The sequence below is a fragment of the Taeniopygia guttata genome, chromosome 1 (genome assembly GCF_048771995.1).
Source record: "Taeniopygia guttata chromosome 1, bTaeGut7.mat, whole genome shotgun sequence".
Classification (NCBI taxonomy): Eukaryota; Metazoa; Chordata; class Aves; order Passeriformes; family Estrildidae; genus Taeniopygia; species Taeniopygia guttata.
In genome coordinates, this window is record NC_133024.1 from 27,789,463 (window position 1) to 27,808,271 (window position 18,809).

An 18,809-nucleotide genomic window follows, 5' to 3' on the forward strand; every position below is an offset into this window, starting at 1 on the left:
GCAGCGGCCCCCGGCCGGGCATCGCCACCGGCAGCGGCCTCGCGGCCCCTTCTCCTCCTCCGGCCGCTGCGAGCGCTCCGGCCGCCCCCAGCGGAGGCGGTGCCGGCCCGGCGGCCCCGAGCGCCCCGCGGCGCGGCTCCCGCCAATCGCGGGCCCGGGGCGGGGCCCGGCCGTGACATTGAGCTGCGCCCGGCGGGCCCGCAGTGCCATGTGGGGCCGCGCCGGTGAGTGAGGGACGGGGGAGGCGGGGAGGGACCGACCGAGCCCGAGCCCGAGCCCGGGCCGGGGCTGCCGCCGCCGCGCCTCCTCCCCGGGGCCCCGGGCGGCCGGGCCCGCAGCGCGGGGCGGGAGCCGAGGCGAGCCTGGGGCCGTGTCTGGTGGCCTGGCGGCCGAAACCGTGACGGGAGCGGGGCTGTGCCTCGGCTTCTCTGAAAGGGCCGGTTTCCTTGGCGGGGTCGCCTGTAAATGTAAATTACTGGCTTTTCGGAGCGGGAGTATATTATTCCGCGAAAGTAAAGGGCCTTAGGAGAGACAGCTTCAGACAGTATAACAAAGTAAAATAAGAACTCCTTTTATATTTTTAAGTGCCCTTTTTGCCTTTCTGAGATTGGTTGGTTGTTTGGAGTTTTTTTCCCGAACTTTTTCATTATATTAATTAATGCATCCGAAGCGCCTACTTTAAAGAATGTGTTCGTATATAAGGTGTCCTGGCTTTTCTAATGTGCTACAAAGTAATTACCTCTCAGTGCTAAATAGTCTGCTTTTTTGACTTGACTCTCAATGCTTTTGGGATGTGACAAGATTGGTAGAATGCTGGTGTGCAGTCCTTGAAATAGCACCATCCAAAGTGCATCTGAAACATTTGTATAGCTTAGTCCCTGGAAATTGTAATGTTTTAGAAATTGCTAGCAGGACATTATCTTGCTTTTTTTTTTTTTTTTTTTTCCCTAAATGAATGTAATTGCATTCACATTTTTCTACATATTACTGAGCAAGCTCAAGGCATACCTTATAAGCAAGTTTTCATTGGTAGGCTATTACAACTAAATCTGGTATTTCTTGCCTTCACTTGTACCTATTGGTTTTCTTTCTTTTTTTCCTCTTGTGTTAAAAAAAACCCCAAATGCTTCCATTTAAAAGCTGGTTCCCACTTTCTACTGCTCTGAGTTAAACTTGGCTTTTTTCTTCCTCTGCTTCCTCTTCCAGATAAGGCTGTTAAACTGCTGGGAAGAAATATTCCCTCAGTTCTGAGGATGACTGAGGGAGTGGACCCAAAGATAAGCAGAAGGCTGTGCATTAAACCCCAGCAAGACCTTCAGTCAAAGCGTAAGAGTCTTTGATAAAGTCATGGAATGTTTCATGCCACTGAATATTCACATATCCATGCTGCAATCATTTGAACAGGAATTTTGCTGATATAGGTGGTCATATCCCTGATTTTGTGAGAGTTCTGGTCTCTAGACTGAAAAAATGGAGCATTAAATTTGGTAAAATCTTGTTTTCTAACAAAAAGACAGGTGTCAATGTTTCCACTTGTGAGGGTCACACAGCATTCCCTTTGTAGCAGATCACTAGAACCTTATCTAGTGCACACTCCTACACTGAGGCTCCTCAGCTCTGCTCTGGAACTGCTTCTTCAGACCCACTGTAAACTGTTCGTGTTTAGGAATGTTGTGTAAGCTAAAAGACTTTTGCAGTTTTTTGGAGTGCAGCCAGCTCCAGCTGTTCCAAAAACTCAGCGTGCCCTGCAGAGAAGAGTCTGAATTGTTCACATTTAAGGGTGGAGCTGGTAAGGGACATCTCAAGCAATTAAACATTTTTTCTCTATTTATGGGACAGTTTCTGTGCTCCCTGTATCACAGGCTCCTTATGGCCCACCCATGCAGGAAAAAAGGAACATGGAGATGTGAAGCATTTGGCATGACTCTGTGTTAAAAACATCAATCAGCTGTACTGGGTAGGACAGAAGGTCTTAAAAATGTGATGTCTCCAGCAGGGGCCAGTAAAGGAAGTCCCTTACATTTGTGTAAAGTGGGAATGGTGACCTACAGCAAGAACCTAAGGAAGTGAACAGGAAGAGGGTTCCTCTATATCACTGCCCCAGAGGTGTTTAATAGTCCTCACTGGAATTTTTTTTCCCCAACAAATTTCCTGAAGCTGGATTAGATGTATTTTTAGTTCCCTAAGAATTTCTTCTCTAAGAAATTCCTCAGCCACAGTCTTGTGTTTGTTTTTTAACCCAATGTGCACTTTTTTATAATCTGATTTTCCTTTATTCAGTACCCTTTCCAAACCAAGACCTCATTAAAAACCACACTCCCAATGTCTCTTACAATGCTCTGCTGGGCTGAAGAGGGCTTCAGTCACTGCTTTTCCAGGCCAAAGGGTCTCAGTCTGTGACACAGTTTCTTACATGGTGTCCATGTGGCTGTCCTTAGCAGGGTTCTCTGTACCTGTGTTATTTCAGCTCCCTCTGAGCATTTCCCATGCTTTTCAGAAAGCTGGAGTGACAGTTTTTCACAGAGGCACAGTAGTGCTGCTGTGTTGGTCAGAGTTCCTGATCAGGGACAGTTACGCTGTTTTCCGTTCTGTTGCTTGCCAGAAGCACTGTGGAACCCCAAGGCCTTGCTCAGGCCGAGGTAATGATTTGTAAGTGAGGGCAGAGTCTGTCACTTGTATATGAACTGGAATTGCTTCCTGTTTATGGCCAAGGGAGTTCCCAGGCCAATTCATTGACTCCGAGTTCTGAAGCCCCGTGGCATTTTGGGCTCAGCCCTCGTCTTTATGTTTTTGAATAAACTGGTGCTGTCAGCAAACTGTATCCACCCCACTTCCTACATAATTCATGAATCCATGAGGGAGAACATGGCCATACAGGATACTGCCTATTATTTAAAAGGAAAAAGCTGTCTATCTTTGCACTTTGTTTCTTAGATTTTAATGGTATGTTATATATGAAAAGCTTCCCCTGTTACATTATGGATATTTTGTTTATGGAGTTTGATAGACTGACCTGATAATTATGTGTCCAATCTTTGCCTATGGTCACCTGTTTACTTTTACCTTCAGATAACATCATACACTGCCTGAAAAAGTTAACATTCTGTGATGTTATATTGGCTTTTTTTGTTATTGTGCATCATGTTGGCTTTTCTGTAGCTGTTCCATTTGGGGTTTTTTTTAACCTTATTCAAATGAAATAGAAAACCAGTACCTTAGGAACCTTAGAAGCTGGAGCAGCTTCTGCATATTTCGACCTGCAGATACAGAGATTTTGAGAAGGATTTGGCTTTCCTTATATGGCTTCGTTTTAACCCATATTTACACGTTTGTTAATCTGTGATACAGTTTTAATTCTCTAACCACCTCTAGCAATCATATTTAGAGTTCTGCATTGCTCACCCTAACTGGTTTTGTTACAGTTCTGACCATCCAGCCTCTCTGACTGTTGTTTTTGGTGGTGTTTTGTTGTTTTGTCTTCGTGTGTTTCGTTGGGTTTTTTTAGGTCGATCTGCTTCGGGAGTGCCTGGATACAAGCCTACACTCTGGGAGAGAAGGTTTTTGTTGTGGGCAGGCAATTTCAAAAAGCTAGAGGATATTCCAGAAACTGTCTCGTAAGTGTTGCTTTTGAAGCTGTAAAAGAGACTTCATCTATGCAGAAATAAGTTACTTGCATGCAACTCCAGAGTAACTTTTCTAGAAAGGAATGGGTTTGCACAGCTGAAAATCCTTACCCTGCTGTGTTTGGTGTATCATCCTTGTATATGAAATGATCTCAACAATTCTCTGGTGCTAAGATGATGTATTCCTCTTGATTTTTTTTCCTTTTTTTTGCAAAGGGTTGACCAGCATTTATCAGTTGTTTCATTAGAAAACCATGTCAGATCAGTTACTTCTCTCACAATCAGAAAGCTTTTTTCAAACATTAGTGTGAGCTTTTTGTAGTGTTTTTCATTATATGTCAGTCTCTTGCAGTAGTAAACTTTCATATACGGCTATAAAATAACTGAAACTCATATAAAGTATTTATTAATGAATACCTAAAGGGCACAGGCCAACTTCCTTTACTGTTGGAATTTAAACTAACAAACAGTGTTAAGGCTCCCTGACTATACATAGTCAAAACTTCCCTGTTGCTGCTGAGTCCAAATGTCAAAAGCTTTGTCCCATGTGAAAAGTAGAAAATAAAACTGGATGTTCTGCTTTGGACACCAAAAATAAAGATCAAACTTATCAACAATAGACAACTATTAGTCTAGAAAACATTCCTATTGGTAGTATAGTTATCTTTTAAAACATGCTCGTAATACTTTTAAATACATGTATTTATTTAAATTAAAAAGAAACAGTAAATCTTTCACTACTTGAGTACGAAAATTATGTAGCTGCCCTCTTACATATTTTCTGTTTGTCTGGATGCACCGTGTGGGAATTGAAAATCCACCCCTGTATTTAAATGTATCACAGTGAATGAATTTTGTTAAAAGAGGAATCCTTCCATTTTGTACTGAATCTTTTTTCTTAAAACTACATTTGAAATACATACAGGAGTAAATTATTAAAACTTACTATAACTTCATATATTTTTGCACACCAAATACCTGTTATGAGTGTTTTTAAGAAAACAGAGTTAGCAGAGTGATTGATTTCAGTAGTTTATTGAAAGGACAAACCAACTTCTGATAAAAGCTGACCATTTCTGCAAGTGCATAGGGAATTATTTTTATTTAGATAAATAATTCAGCCAAATCTGAGAAGACAGTTGAGAACTATAAAAGCACAAAAACTTGTTTTCCTGTTCTGAGATTAATTATGTGTTGTAAGGGCTTGTGCTATAACTCAGTAATCTTGTAAAAGGTGGTGAAGCAACCCATTTATTAAACAAATGTTAAACTTAGCCACTGAACTGATTTAAAATGCAACTTGTGTTTAGATATCTACCTTTTGCTCTTGTAAATTCTTAACACACCTAAGGTATTTCCAAGATTAACTAGCAAACTTTTTAAAATCCTACTGCTGTGCATTTCAGCTTAATTGCAGCCTGCACTCAAGGCTTTCACTGCAGATTATTAGCAGAAGCAAATAACCTGGATGCTAAAATTAGCCATTAGTTTCATTGTAGATGGATGTGTTTGTTCCCTATGATCAGAAATCTTGTACTCAAATCAATGCTCTGACAAAAACAAGAACAAAACTTCTCAGCTCTCGGGTCTTGTGTGATTTACCACTCTGAACTACCATGGATCCTGAAATATCTTTTTTTTTTTTTTTCTTCCAAATGTAAAGATCAAAATGTAGTAACTGACTCCATATTCACTCATGTTTATGTACAGTAATAATTTCCCAGTTCTATTAAATGCATTCTCCACATCAGTTTTGGGGTATAAGTAACCTAGTTTGATGCATTTATTTTTTTCATTACACAATGTTGGTGCTTTTCCAGTCTTCTGGAATTTTGTCATGTGCCAAATATAATCAGTGAGAGTATCAGCCCTCCTTGAGAAGGGAGTGATCTGCCCTAAATTCTGTAAGGAGAGTTAAATGTACAGGGTGTAGGTCTTTGGTTGTTGTGGAAAGCACTTCTAAAAAGCATTTAATGCTTCACTGGCCCTTCTTGCATTGCCCTGACACAGACTTAAAACCTGCTGTAACCAAGATGTCATTTGGGTAGAAAAACCTTCAGAGTTAACTCAAACAAAAAGATCATTTTACTCTCCACACAGCTGGAAGGTGTCAGTAACTGCTACTCTTCCGGTGGAAGACTTCTGGTTTTTAAAAGATAACAGCAGAGTAGAAAATAAGTTTCCCAAAAGGGTGGTATAGCTGCTGCTCTGGCTAGTTAAGCCCCCTAAACTTAAAAGAAAAATTTAAAGAGTTCATCTATCCAGAGCTGATAGAAAAGTTTACAATCCTCCACACCTCCTTAGTTTCTCAGGGAAGCAGATCACTTTAGGACTATTTATTCCAGCAGGAGTGGGGACCACTCCTTTTAGCAAGCCCTATTCAGAATTTCTGAGTGTTGAATTCAGCAGCCTGTGTGTCACTTACTGCACTTCCAAGTGCAATAGCACCTTCCTGTAGCAGAGGAAGCACCTTGCTGGGAAATAAGACTGCCTCATAAATGAAACCACTGTGAAGTTCAGGCAGAAGAATTTGCAAAGCTGTGCTGATGCTTCCCTCTGCCCAATAAACTCTCAACTGTTAAAACACCATATTTTGGGTTTTACCAGACTTCTGCTATTGAGAGAAAAATGCATGTTTTACTATGTTATATACATCACAATTATAATACAGATGAGTTTTCCCTAATTTTGCAGATATTGGAAGGTGGTAGTGAGCACAGAGGGAGCTGACAATAAGAAAAATATGGTATTGGTTAAACTATTCCTCTCTTTTTCCTGTTCTTTCCATAATGAGCATACACACTTAAATCCTGCAGCCTTCCTCATTTGCATTGCAATCAAGTGGTCTGCAAAGGCAGTATTTTAACAAGCAAGTAAGCTAAGTTTAAAAAGTTTTGCTTGTTTCCAGCTTTGAGAGGAATGCCTGTTACCAGGTATCTCCCAATGTAGTTAGGGATCAGCCTTTAATGTTCTTGTAAAACATTTTTGTGCAAAGAGCCAAGTGTTGTTGGCATTACACAAAACTACCAAGACAGCACACTAGGACAAATTAAATAATTAGCCAAATGAATTATTTGGGTCTCTGATAATGAGTCTTTTACTCGTTGTTTTTTACTTTTTCTTGAGGCTTGACACAGTGCAAGCAGCAAAGACCAACCTGCGCATCAAGTTCAGCTATGTCATGATTGCCTTGACAATAGTGGGATGCATCACCATGGTCATCAGAGGGAAGCAGGTAAGCACAGAATCTGGGCTGATGAGGGCAAATAAACCTTCAGTTAAACTTCTTAGTTCCTCTATGGATTTTGAGTACAGTCTTGCTTTGGGGGTTTGGGTTTTTTTTGTTCATTTTGGAGTTTTTTGTCATTTTATCACTGAGCAAAATTTTAACAAGCCCTCATGGTTCCCCAGAAGTGACCCTCATTGACTAATTCTCATCAGAAAAGGATGATGTCACCATTAAGATGCTTCCTTAAAAAAAAAAAAAATAGCATCTGCTTGCCAGAAGAACCTTATTTGTTATGCTGCCTCTCTTCTGATGATAATGTTCAGGTCTGGTTTCTGTGGACTACTGTGTTGTAGAGAAACCTTAAAAGTAGTGACAGTCTTAACCCCAGCACTGTGAGCTACTGAGTGTCACCTGACATTTCCATCAGGAGTTGTCTATTACAATGAAAAGGATGCAGCAGTCTGAAATGAAACAGTGGAAGGATTTTTCCTGGCTTTACTAGCAGAGATCAAATATTGATGATTCCCAGAGCATTTTCCTTTGTACTGGGGAAGTATGAATGCAAATACCAGGAAGAGAGAACAGTTACTTTGGAATCCTTGTTTTCAAAGCAGCTGGAATTACTTTTGTTTCCTGAGATGAGCTCAGTTGGCTGGAGAATGATGCTAATAATGCCAAGGTTACAAGTTTGATCCCCCAGTGGGCCATTCACTGAAGAGTTGGAATTGATGATACATGTGGTCTCTTCCATCTCAAAATATTCTATGAGTCTGTGATTGTGTTTAACTTTTGATTTGTTTCTCTGTGAAAATCAGATCAGTACTAAATACTGACCAGAAGCACAGAATGTTATCTGCTAGTGCCTTGAAAAAAAGGGTTTAATTTATTCCCAGAGAAGTAATTACTTTCAGCCAAAATAATCTCTCAATATTTTACTTTAACACTCTTGGCTTCCTGGCATTAAAGCTGTGGCAGAACTGTGCCTTGGTGAGGACAGGTCAGGTATTTTATAAGTTACTGATTCAAGATTCAACTCCATGGTCCTTCAAGTGATAACTGATGATCTTATTACATTGTAGGGTATGAAAAGACATGAATCTCTTACGAACATAAACTTGGAGAAGAAAGCCCAGTGGAAAGCGGAAGGTGCATCTGCTAAACCATAGAGGAGGAAATGAAGATATCAAGGACTGGGGCAGAAAAGCACTGACAGGAGGGTATCATCACATCTTTCCTGTTTGTTAGTTCTGTACACTCTAGGTTCAAGAAAGAATGAATATGCTGTCTTGTAGTCAATAAAACCAGAAATAGCTATTTTCTTTTCCTTGTAACTGCCCCTTTCTTCCAAACTCTTTTCTTCACGGTTAGTGGGACAGGACACGTGAGCACAGTGGATGGGAAACTGAATTGTTTTCATTGATGCTGTGCACCAGAGCATCTTTTAAAGTACTGCAGGACCTGTACCTGAATTTTTGGTACCAATACCCTGCATGAAGTCTCATGTTCTTACTTAGCACTTACAGGAAGGTAACTGTAACACAAAAGAAGGGTCCATTTAGTTTCCATTTGTACATCTATGCTTGTACAAAAAAGATACCTTCACTAGCCAGCCATCCACTATCACTGACTATTTCAGGTCAGCAAGAATGGAACTGTATTTATTCTGTATTGGTATTGGCTACTTCAAGTAATCCACATGTTCATCTTTCTGCAAGACACAAAATTATTAAGGCAGCCCTTGAGCCTAAAGTTACTGTCTAACCTACATTAACATCAGCAAAATGATCCTAAGGTATTAGAAAGCCTAATTCCCTGGTCTAGGTCCTGTTATTCTGTCTGCATTTGTTTAAATGAGGGATAACTTCCTGTGAAGAACTGCCTGCCTTCAAGAAAATGAGGAAGGAGATGAAGAGTGAAATAGCATTCCAGAGAACCACGTGTTGCAGCTGACATCTAAGTGTGGTCCAGCAGAGCTGGCAGTGAGATGAGAGACTATCCAAGCTGAGGGAACAGAGATGACTATTTGAGGTATACCGAGTAACTGCTTCAACCTGTACTGTCAGATTTACTAGAGACACATATGTACGAGAAAGTCAATCAGACATCCCTGCTCTCTGCTACTAAGCTCCTTCTTTATGAATCTCATTTAGATTTATATGTATTTTGCTCTTTTAAATTGTCTGTGCTTTCATCATACTAGGCCCACCTAGAGATCACCTGCCTCCAGAGTACTATTTCTGGCATTGAGCCCAGTCATGCACTATTCATGCTGAAGAGTTCACAGCAACCAGAGAAAATATTTTCCTTCCTTCTTTCACTTAATCTGTAAGGAAATGTAGACTGAAGGGTCAGGACTGCTCAGAATGCTGCCCAGCACTGCCCTGCTGATTGGCCCTGGGGACTACAAAACCACAAGAGAAAAGAGACATATCACAAGCTTTGATTTTTTTCACAAAAATTATTTTGTGAACTTTTTCAGAGTGAGAGGGAGATTATTTTTGTTGTACCCCTAAAAATTAGCAGTATTGCTGATAATTAAAAGCCCCGCAAAAACGCAGGCTAAATCTTCACTAGCTGCTGCAGTTCTGGCTACAAATTGCACTTCTGAGTACCACAGTGAGATGTAACCCATCAGACAAGCTGTGTAGTCAATTCCACCACAGAAGTCACAACCTTCAGGTGATACAGTGACCTGTCATCAGATTCTCTGGATGGAAATTATAATAAGTACACTGTCAATCAAGCAGAGCAGGATTGCACAGATATGTCCACTTAATTAGCACTGAAGTCAAGCTATGTTTAATTTCACTGCAGGTATGTGAACAGATATTCCATACAATTCTGGTTCTTTGCCACACCAATAGGCACACAGGTGGGAACCAAACAAAATCTTGCCCAATTACATGCCTGTGGTCATGTATGTGCTAAATGACACCAAAAAAGAGAACGTGCACTTCAGGTTTCTGTGAAGGAAAACTTGTGATTTATGCTTGGTGATGACAAAGCTTAAAACTCTGCATCTCAAAAATATCACCCTTTCAACACACCTCTGAGTGCACTCTGTGAATAGAACCAGCAGGTACCTCTCCTAGTTTTGGGAATAAAACTATTTGGACTCATCTAGCTGGTAAAGTACTTCAAATAAAAATATGCAATACACCACTTCAAAAGCAATACCTCAGAGCATCAACAGTAACCAGTTTTTAATTTTACTTAAATTTCTATAAGCTTTAGGCCATTTACTCAAAAACTGAACTCTGGTCCAGTGGTTTGACAAAAGCTCCATATATCCTTCTGTCACCCCAGTATCTCCATTTCAGAATCTGCCAAAAAGACAGCATCACTGCCCAACTTTGTATTTTCTTTCAGCTTCTGCATAGGCTCAAGTCTCAAACCAAAGCCCAAGACAATGGGCTCTGTGTGGTGTCCAGCTTGCTCCCAGCCACTGTCCTGTTTTCTTTGCAAGTAGCTGGGTACTGTAAAATGATGCAACTCTTTCTCAGCGAGGCAAGTGAAAGGAACCACCTCTTTCCTGGTGTAATGGCTTCCCAAAAGCAGTCCTAAACACAGACAGTGGTTACAACACCAGCACATGTTTCTGGCCAAAGCAGCCAGTCTAGCTGATGGGAGAACTTAACACCCTTCAGATCACTGAGAGCTCACAGCTTCAGCCCAAAGCCTTTCAACAGCGCACAATGGAAGGAACACACAAAGCCTGAAATGGTACCTCATTTTCTTTCTCCTCTTTGGCTTGGTCTGTAACACCACTCCCATTTATCCATAACAGTCCAGTTTATCAATCCTATACCACGTGCCTTATTGCTGTACCTGGTCCAGAGGCAATTGAAGCCTCCTAATGCAGCAATCACCTGACAACTCCTGCATCAGTGGAACATGCAAGAACCATAGCAGGACACAGAGGTCTTACTTACTTTTCTACTAAGACTCAGACACCTGAAGAAAGACCTTCAAGTCTAAAATGGGCATGGGAGAGTACCAATGGCGTATTGTGGCAATTTCCAGAAGAAAAAAAAAAATCACACTGGAAGAGATGGGGATTTACTGTAAGCTGGCACAGAAATCAAAGTGTACAGAGCTAAGACAGGTGTTCTGGAAGTCTCCAGAGAAGCAGAGAAGTGTATTGCCAGGAGCACTGGCACATGTAGGACCATGTGCTGCAATCTAGTTCTTCAACAGTCTTGCGTGCTGACAGTAAAAAAGAAAAAGCAGGTCCAGGGTCATTGTCTTCCTCCCTTCTTCTAACATTAGGCAAAGGGTCTTCAACCACCTGTATTTGGTTGGCATCAAGGAACAAACAGGAATTTAGGAACAGGCTGAAGTCTTCAGGCAGCAGTTCCCTCAAATTATTGTGTGATACCTTCCCAGGAGCCCCAAGTGCTGGCCCTGACTTAGTTACTAAGCTTTCAGTAACCTGCTCCATCATCCTTTGTACCCTCCTGAATCCAAAACACTGACCTTGCCTGCCATGTTCCACTGGGAACTCCACCAACAGAAAGAATGATGGCTCCTGTTTGCTGCCCAAACAAAACCACAACTTTAATGGCATTACAGATCTGTGTGCTGGACTGCTGGATAGCAATTCCAGGTAGTCCTGCATCTTCCTTTCTCTAATACCCAGTTTAAAACAGACATTGTTAAAATCTCAGTGCAGTTCTTCCACCTCATTCGTGATGTTTCAGAAAAATTCAATATATTCTCATTACCAGCCTGTGGGGCTTTTGGAAGACGCTTAGATCGGATCTCCACAAGCAGACAGAAACCAAAGCTTGTCTTTTAATTTTGAAGAAAACATGAGACTCTTTTCTAGCATTACATGCTGCCTGACAGAGCTAAGAGAAGAACACGAGAACTCCAACAGCTCCCTCACCTACCCTCTACATGAGACCATGCTGCCTCTTATTTAGACAAAAACCAACAAGAGATAATTCAAAACACAGCGTGACCTTCAGAAAAGCGGCAGCTAGAGGCGTTCTCTGAGATGGTCCCTATCTGAGCACATCCTTCAGGAGAGCAGAGAATACTGCTTTCAGTGCTTCTAGCAAGGGACACAGCCACACAGAACTGTGTTAGGAAGCAGTGTTCAAGCAATATGATATAATGATCCTCATATTTTCACTGGCACTTTTCCTCCAAAACAGAGTTCTCAATCTGTGGCCTGAATGTTACTTACTAGATGGGTAAAGTTACACTACATGTTTGGCTCTGTTAGAATGCAAGTAGTTTACTTGCCCTTGGCTTACCAAGTAATTCTGGTCAGTCTGTATCAGTGAGCTTTTCCTTTTGTAATTCACAAGTCTGATCTCCCTTCTGTACCCATTTCATTTGCAGCCTTTGTTAGAAGATTTTGTTTCTTTTCAACCTATTAATAAGGCTAAATAAAGCAACGCTAAGAACTGGTTGCTGGAAGATCCTGATGGAAATACACTCAATTAAGCACCATTTAAAATTACATCGAGACCTATGAGTTAGCCACATTTTAATCCATTTAATGTGTGCCATGTTGATTCTTGTATTGGTGTGGTTTTCACTCAAAATATTATGCAGTACCAGTCAAATGCCTTACACTTAGGATAACAATATTACCTGCATCAACCAGGCCTCTCACTTCAAGCAAACCTATCAAGTTTAAAGATTTATACTTATCTGCTCTGAATTCACATATCCATGGCAAAAGTAACAATTACTGGCCAGGCTCCTTACACAGGAAGGCACACCAATCAGCTTAAATGGACTCTTTTTTTTAATTCACTCATTTAGAGGCAATTGTCATTACTTTCTTGGGGGGCAGGGGAGGGAAACGCCAATGCACCACATTGTTTTCACTAGCCTGGAAGAGAAAACACTTATATATATAGATATATAGGTATGTATATATATACACACACTTTATGAGTGTGTATATATATGTGTGTGTGTATATATGTATATATACACGCTAGTGTATATATACACAGAATATACATATATGAATATACAGAATATATGCACACACACTTTGCTCAGATTTGTTTACAAAATATGTAGCATTTTTATACCATCCAATAAGAGGTACATGGTTTTAAACAAATCTTATAGAAATGACATGTTATTGGAAATTTACACGTAAAAAAATCCAGCACAAAAAAATCCAAAAGCTAAAACAAGATTTTGCTACTAATCAGTGCTTCTATCACCCTTCAAGAAAAGAGAAACACAGTTATTTATATGTGATGTAAAGGCAACATTGAGGGTTTTTTTTTCTTTTTTAAATTAACCACCAAATTTAACCCCCTAAAATTACAAAGAATTGAAGTCCATTTACAGATCAAGTGCAGTAAACTAAATGTTCCTTCAGCACAAAGCAGCACTAGAGAAAATGACTGGGAGAGGGAAAGTGGAGGCCAACTGGCTTAGCTAGGGAGGCAGCAGGTGGCTTCTGCAGTGGCCACACAGGTCAGAGTCTCCATCCTGAAGCAGAGACAGAAGACTTTATTTAAATAATGGTCACACAGAGCTGATGTTCAGGCCTTTGCCTAGCTTCTTTCAGCAGTATGACAAATGACTTGTGTGTTTTTATAACTCTGTATCCAATGGGCTGGTTTTGCTTTTGCAGTGGCTTATCACTGAGAGGAGTCATGAGGATCTTGAAGACAGTTCTGCCACAAACATTTACCACAGGTACGTGACACTGCAGATGCCAGTGGCGATTTTGAAATGTTTACACAATGTATGTTCCAAGCATCCAAAATGGCTTGAAAGAACATAGCCCGATGCAGGGGGGAGCAGACGGCCTAGGGAATCCATTGCCTTCTCCGAAATGGAACTGCCACTTTCAATCAGGCAGCATCTCCCCCGGTGTGTGAAGTTTGGTGTCAGTGTCAGCTGAACTCAGTGAGGAGTGGCTGGCCTTTGCATCAGAGGTCTGTGATCCAAGCAGGCTGCAGAGCCAAGAACATGCAGAAGGGCAGTCTCCAGCTGCGCGCGGCAGCTGCTACGCAGTCAACGATGCCGTACAGATGTCACCTGGAGGAACCATGCGTTCCATGCTAATTCACCTGAAGTGTCATCAACAGCGAAAGGGGACAGTGAAATGAGAAGGCCAGGTGGATACAGATGTTATATTACTATCCTGCAAATGTAGTGTCATTTTAGTTAAATAAGGGCCTTGACCAGGAGGACTATATTCCATCAGGTGAGCTGGAGAGGAAGCTCTTGTCTCGTGAAAATGAAAAGGAGATCTAACGCTCCTTGTGCCAAGTTTTACAAATGAAGATTTCTGTATTCAGAAGTTAACTTTTCAGAAGACAAATCTGTTCAAGTCACGCTGTGTAAAAATGTAAAGAGGCAGACAGGAACTTTTCAGCCATAACTAGAATACCAGGAACCAGACTGGAGCATGGAGCCAGAAAGGGCTTGATCTTTAAGGAAGGCCCGGCTGGATCATACTGTGCTGGCAAGCAGAAGTGGGGGCAGTTTCTCCATTCTAGAAGTTGTTTTGGAAAGTAATTTCTGGGGAGGTGTTAAGAGTGACCTATTCACAGGTTCTTTTTTTGTGGATGGAGAGGAAAAACTGGGAAGGTATACAAATCTCCACAGTGGTCTGCAGTCCAACTTGGGAGCTCAGTGTTGAGACGGGACGGGGCCAGATGTGTTCAGTATTCCTAAGAACCACAAAACATGTCCATTGCAGCCTGTTGTTGCACGGGACAGAGAACTTACTCCATTGTTTGTAACATGCTCCTCATGCCAATAACCCCAGCTGGCACATACAGCACGGTAGATAGATCACGTGTGAAAGTTTAACGCATCTCTTGAAGCCATCCAAAGAGGCATCCAGGGGAGAACATGAGGGATAAATTCAGCTACGTTCTCAGAAAGGCTGAATGTCTCCCTGGTCTGCAGGCACATTCTGCAGCAAATACAAGAGAAAGGCAGCCTTCTCTTGGATGTCAGGAGTGGGGGCCAAGTGGAGGAGGGATTACTTTCCTGTCATAGGAACAGGGAATATCTCAAAGTATAGAAAGGTGCCTCAACTCCACAAAGATGACAGTGGAGAGATTCAGAATCTAGAGGAGAAGGGTGATTCTGGTGACCCCTTGCCAAGGAGGGGGCATCCTGCCACGGAGAGCCAAAAGTTTTCCAGACGTATGTAAGAGCATGTGCACAAGGCAAGCGAATGAGCGCAAACAGGGTTATGGAAAACATTGAGAGAATCACTCCACAGGTGGCTTGTGGCTCGACAACAGGATTGGCTAGGTAGAGGAGCACACAGCACAGGGGCACCTCAAAGCTGGAAGCCTTCCATGGGAGCCTCACACTGCTGGAAGATGTATTGTTGCTGGTTGATATCCACTTGTGGAGCAATGCTGCTGTCTTCATCCTCTGTTCCAAAGTAGTGCTCAATCAGATCAAAGGCTTTCTGATAAATCTCTTGATTCTCATGGCTCTGCAGGAATTCAATCTTGTCTAGGCCTGCAGAGAAAAGCAGTACATAAAAGTTACATATGACCACAATAATTTTCAGTCTCTTCCATTATTTTCTCCCACCTTCAGAAAGAATAGGCCCCTCTATAGAGACTTGCATCCAACTTGTACTCACCAGAACCAAGGAAAGCCAGTTTGAAATACAGAGATCTCATTAATGTGTTGTGTGTTTTGTACTTTCTATGTGCCTTTACTCTTTCGCTCAAAAATTAAATCAAATAGCTTGAATGGGTAAAGAACAAGGCGTCAAACTCTAAGGCTTTTCCTGAAGAGACTTTCAGGTGAAGTGACTTTTAGGACCGTGTTTCCTAAAAGCGTGTTCACAGTGCTGTCTTTATGAAGACTGTGACGACAGAATCACCTACGTGTAAGCTGAAATAGACTTCTGATAATCATCTAGTCCAACCTGCAGCCCATCCCAGCAGTACTAACCAATACCAGATAAGATCTGATGTGTCTGGACGAGTATTCCTAAATTCCAAGGATGGAGACTCCATTTCCTAACCTGTATAATATATATGTATACAATGCAGTTAAACTCGGGCAACCAGTTTTTGGGCAGGCATTAAAGCACATGGGCAAACTCAAGCCTTGAAGTCAGATACAAAGAAAAATAAAACAACAGGAATGACGCCATAATGAAATCCAAGTGTTAGCCATTCTAGTAAATCTCTACTGCTGGGGACTGTAGTGGTTTTCTTGTTAACACCTTTTACTCTGTATGAATCAAGAAAAGAAGATCTACACATTGTCTCCAATCCATACACAGACAAAGATAATGTAGCTGATGGAGTACTCTGAAGACTATCAAAGAACAGGTTATTTTCAGTAACAGTGATAAGGGAACAGAACTGGGCCTGCTGAGACCCCAATGAGTTTGTGACCATTTCTGTAATCCCCGATTTCCCCAGGTGTTTTGCTCATACCATACGCTTCTTCAATAAGAGCGCAGTAAGGATTAATGCCAGTGCCGCTGCGTTTGGATTCCTGCTCTCCAAGCCTCAGGATGTTCTCCAGCCCATTCAGTGCTACTTGCACAATCTTGGAATCCATTACTGTAAGGAGGTCACAGAGTGGTTTGATGCATCCCAGTTCTACTAAATACCTGAAAAACATCACATGGAACCCAGTAAACTATCTGTAAAATTATAATTGGTATAGCCATTTAAGCACTTAGTATGAAGGTCAAACAAATCAAAACTATCAGATAAAGTATAACTTGACTGGAAAAATTAGAGAAATTAAAGATATCTATTTCTATCCAGTCAATTCTGCTGAAACAATGACAATACCTTTAAAATCCCTTCTCTGTCTCACTCGCTCCATATAGCTACAAAATAATAACTTATTTTTAGTACCATAAACTATATTTCTATAATGGCAACTTATAAATATTTTCTATAAAGAGCAATTATATTAATTTAACATGCTTTAAAGATTTTTGGGGTTTTTTTTACACAAAACTGCCTTTAAGCATAATGTACAGGTATAAGCTAAAGGAGATGCATGTGATGCCATTGTCCAAGGGGCTTAGCTATTCCTCTCCAGACTGTTACTGCACTCTGTTATACTCTACACCCCTCAGAAGTTAGTTTAAAAGCTGCATTTCATTTTTTTTCACATAAGACAAATGGTTCAATTATGTAAGTAAATATTACAGCTGAAATACTTTTATGTAATTTTTTAATACTTCTCCCTAAAGGAATGAAAGGCTCATTCATAACAAGGACATGGTCTCTCTGGATACAGCACTGAAAGCATAGTGAAAGTTTTTTCAGTTTCTAGGTTGATGGTTTGTTTTCTTACACAAACACTAACTCAGTCTATTGCATGGAAAGATTTAAACTGTTTCGTACTTGATCTGCTCGGCAGAGCCTCCCGATGTCGCGTTTGTGATTGCCCAAGCAGCTTCCTTCCTTGTCCGAAACTCAGCCGTTTGCAAAATATTTATAAGAGCTGGGAAGATATGGGCATCTATGACTGTCTGCAAAAAGAAATGACATGGCAGGGTCACCACAAAAATTAGAAATAACTTCTTTGTCCTCAGTGCCAATGTCCGTGCCCAGCACAACACATTAAACTATGAAATGTCACTTTATCAAACATCAAAATTGATTAGTAAGTTTTCAGGTTTACAGTCAAAACCTTAGTTATTGCTGTGGTCTGTTCTTACTCTAAATGAATTCAAAACACATTCAGACTCAAGTGACTGCCATATCTAATGAGTTACTTAATTATATCCTGACAGCAAAAGAATGTCACAGTTGCCTTATTTTTCCAGGTAGTAAACCTCTCAGCTATTAAGTCAGTAAACCATTAAATCATTAAGATCCCCTAAACTTCATAGGCCTGTGTGCCATAATACATTTCCAGTGTGCAAGACAACAGAGCAAAGTTGTTCATGGAAGAACTCAAAACAAGCAACCACCTGATGAAAAGACAAAGCACTGATACTTTGGCAGTAGGGTTCTCTGCTTAGCTCAACAAAGTGATAGAAAACAAATGAATTGGGCAGCAACTTTAAGTTTCTGGTAACTCCTTCTGAAAACAGCCTTTTGCAATAAGATTAAAATTATAACAGTTTTGTTACATACCTATGACAAGGATTTGAAACACTTTGATAAGGATCATTCAAACAAGCAAGATCTCAGGATTACTTTTTTAATCTACCACTTTACAAGCATAAATCATCACAGAACTAACAAAGAGAAATCCAGAAAAGCCAAAAAGATACTTTGCACAGAGCTTTGTAGAAGAAAACAGATTACATACAGCAACAAGCTACAGTCAATTCCTAGTGCGAATGGCTAACCTGGTGAAAATAAAACAATTGTTTGATATTTCTTTTATCCTTCCTGTTTGTCTGGGTATCCACACTGCCTCTGCTTTGTAAATCCATACAGCCTCTCAGTTGCACCAACAGGCTCATGAACACTGTCTCCTATCCCAAAGAATCCACACTTCTGATACAGCAATCTGGGGTCCTCAAGGAACCTGTTACTTCCACCATGCCATGTTGTATCACATTTGTACATTGCCAACAATATTTCAAAAAGTGTCCTTAACTGAAATTTTAGAACATGACAGTTAAAAGTGAGAAATCATAAACAGGAGTCACCTATTTTTAAAAAAACAGGAAAAGATAAAAGGAAGTATCTTAAAAAGAGATACATTTCACACCCTCACATATTTTACTGAAAAAAAACCATTTAATTTGTGAAATTACCACCGTAGGGTATTTGGAATATGAGAGCATCTGCTTCATTAAGGTTATCAGATCAAGAACCTTTCCAGCTCAAAGGCAGATATAAATAACAGGAAAGTAATAAATAAAACACAAAGTGACACAAACCTGATAGACAAGGGATAAGGAAACAATCACAAAGAAGAAAAGGTTCCAGTCACTAATTAATAGGTCATTAAGAAACTACAGGCAGAGAGCCAGCCTGGACTTTGTAACCGATGACAGGGAC

The 18,809-nt window shown here is 40.8% G+C and overlaps 2 protein-coding genes across 3 annotated transcripts in view; one reads left to right on the forward strand and one right to left on the reverse strand.

Annotated features, from left to right (window-relative positions):
- Positions 1–88: 88 nt before the first annotated feature.
- FAM162A (family with sequence similarity 162 member A) lies at positions 89–8,171 on the forward strand. The gene is made up of 5 exons (XM_002197499.7): positions 89–224; positions 1,207–1,326; positions 3,506–3,614; positions 6,750–6,858; positions 7,932–8,171. The coding sequence occupies exons 1-5, from the start codon at positions 209–211 to the stop codon at positions 8,016–8,018; spliced, it is 441 nt and encodes a 146-aa protein (XP_002197535.1). The 5' UTR covers positions 89–208; the 3' UTR covers positions 8,019–8,171.
- The window catches only part of KPNA1 (karyopherin subunit alpha 1), a 58,191-nt gene continuing 44,024 nt past the window's right edge, over positions 4,643–18,809 (reverse strand). For both annotated transcript variants that reach the window (XM_030266803.4, XM_030266812.4), the window contains 3 exons: positions 17,193–17,320; positions 16,263–16,441; positions 4,643–15,324 (listed from right to left, as the gene is read on the reverse strand). In XM_030266803.4, the coding sequence (XP_030122663.1) occupies positions 15,137–15,324; positions 16,263–16,441; positions 17,193–17,320 (495 nt within the window). In that variant the 3' untranslated portion in view covers positions 4,643–15,136. The remainder of the gene's footprint in view (positions 15,325–16,262; positions 16,442–17,192; positions 17,321–18,809) is intronic.

Excerpts from the sequence above, each read along its gene's own strand:
- FAM162A (XM_002197499.7), top strand. Across the intron at positions 3,615-6,749 it reads GATATTCCAGAAACTGTCTC|GCTTGACACAGTGCAAGCAG; the intron begins GTAAGTGTTGCT and ends CTTTTTCTTGAG. Across the intron at positions 6,859-7,931 it reads TGGTCATCAGAGGGAAGCAG|GGTATGAAAAGACATGAATC; the intron begins GTAAGCACAGAA and ends ATTACATTGTAG.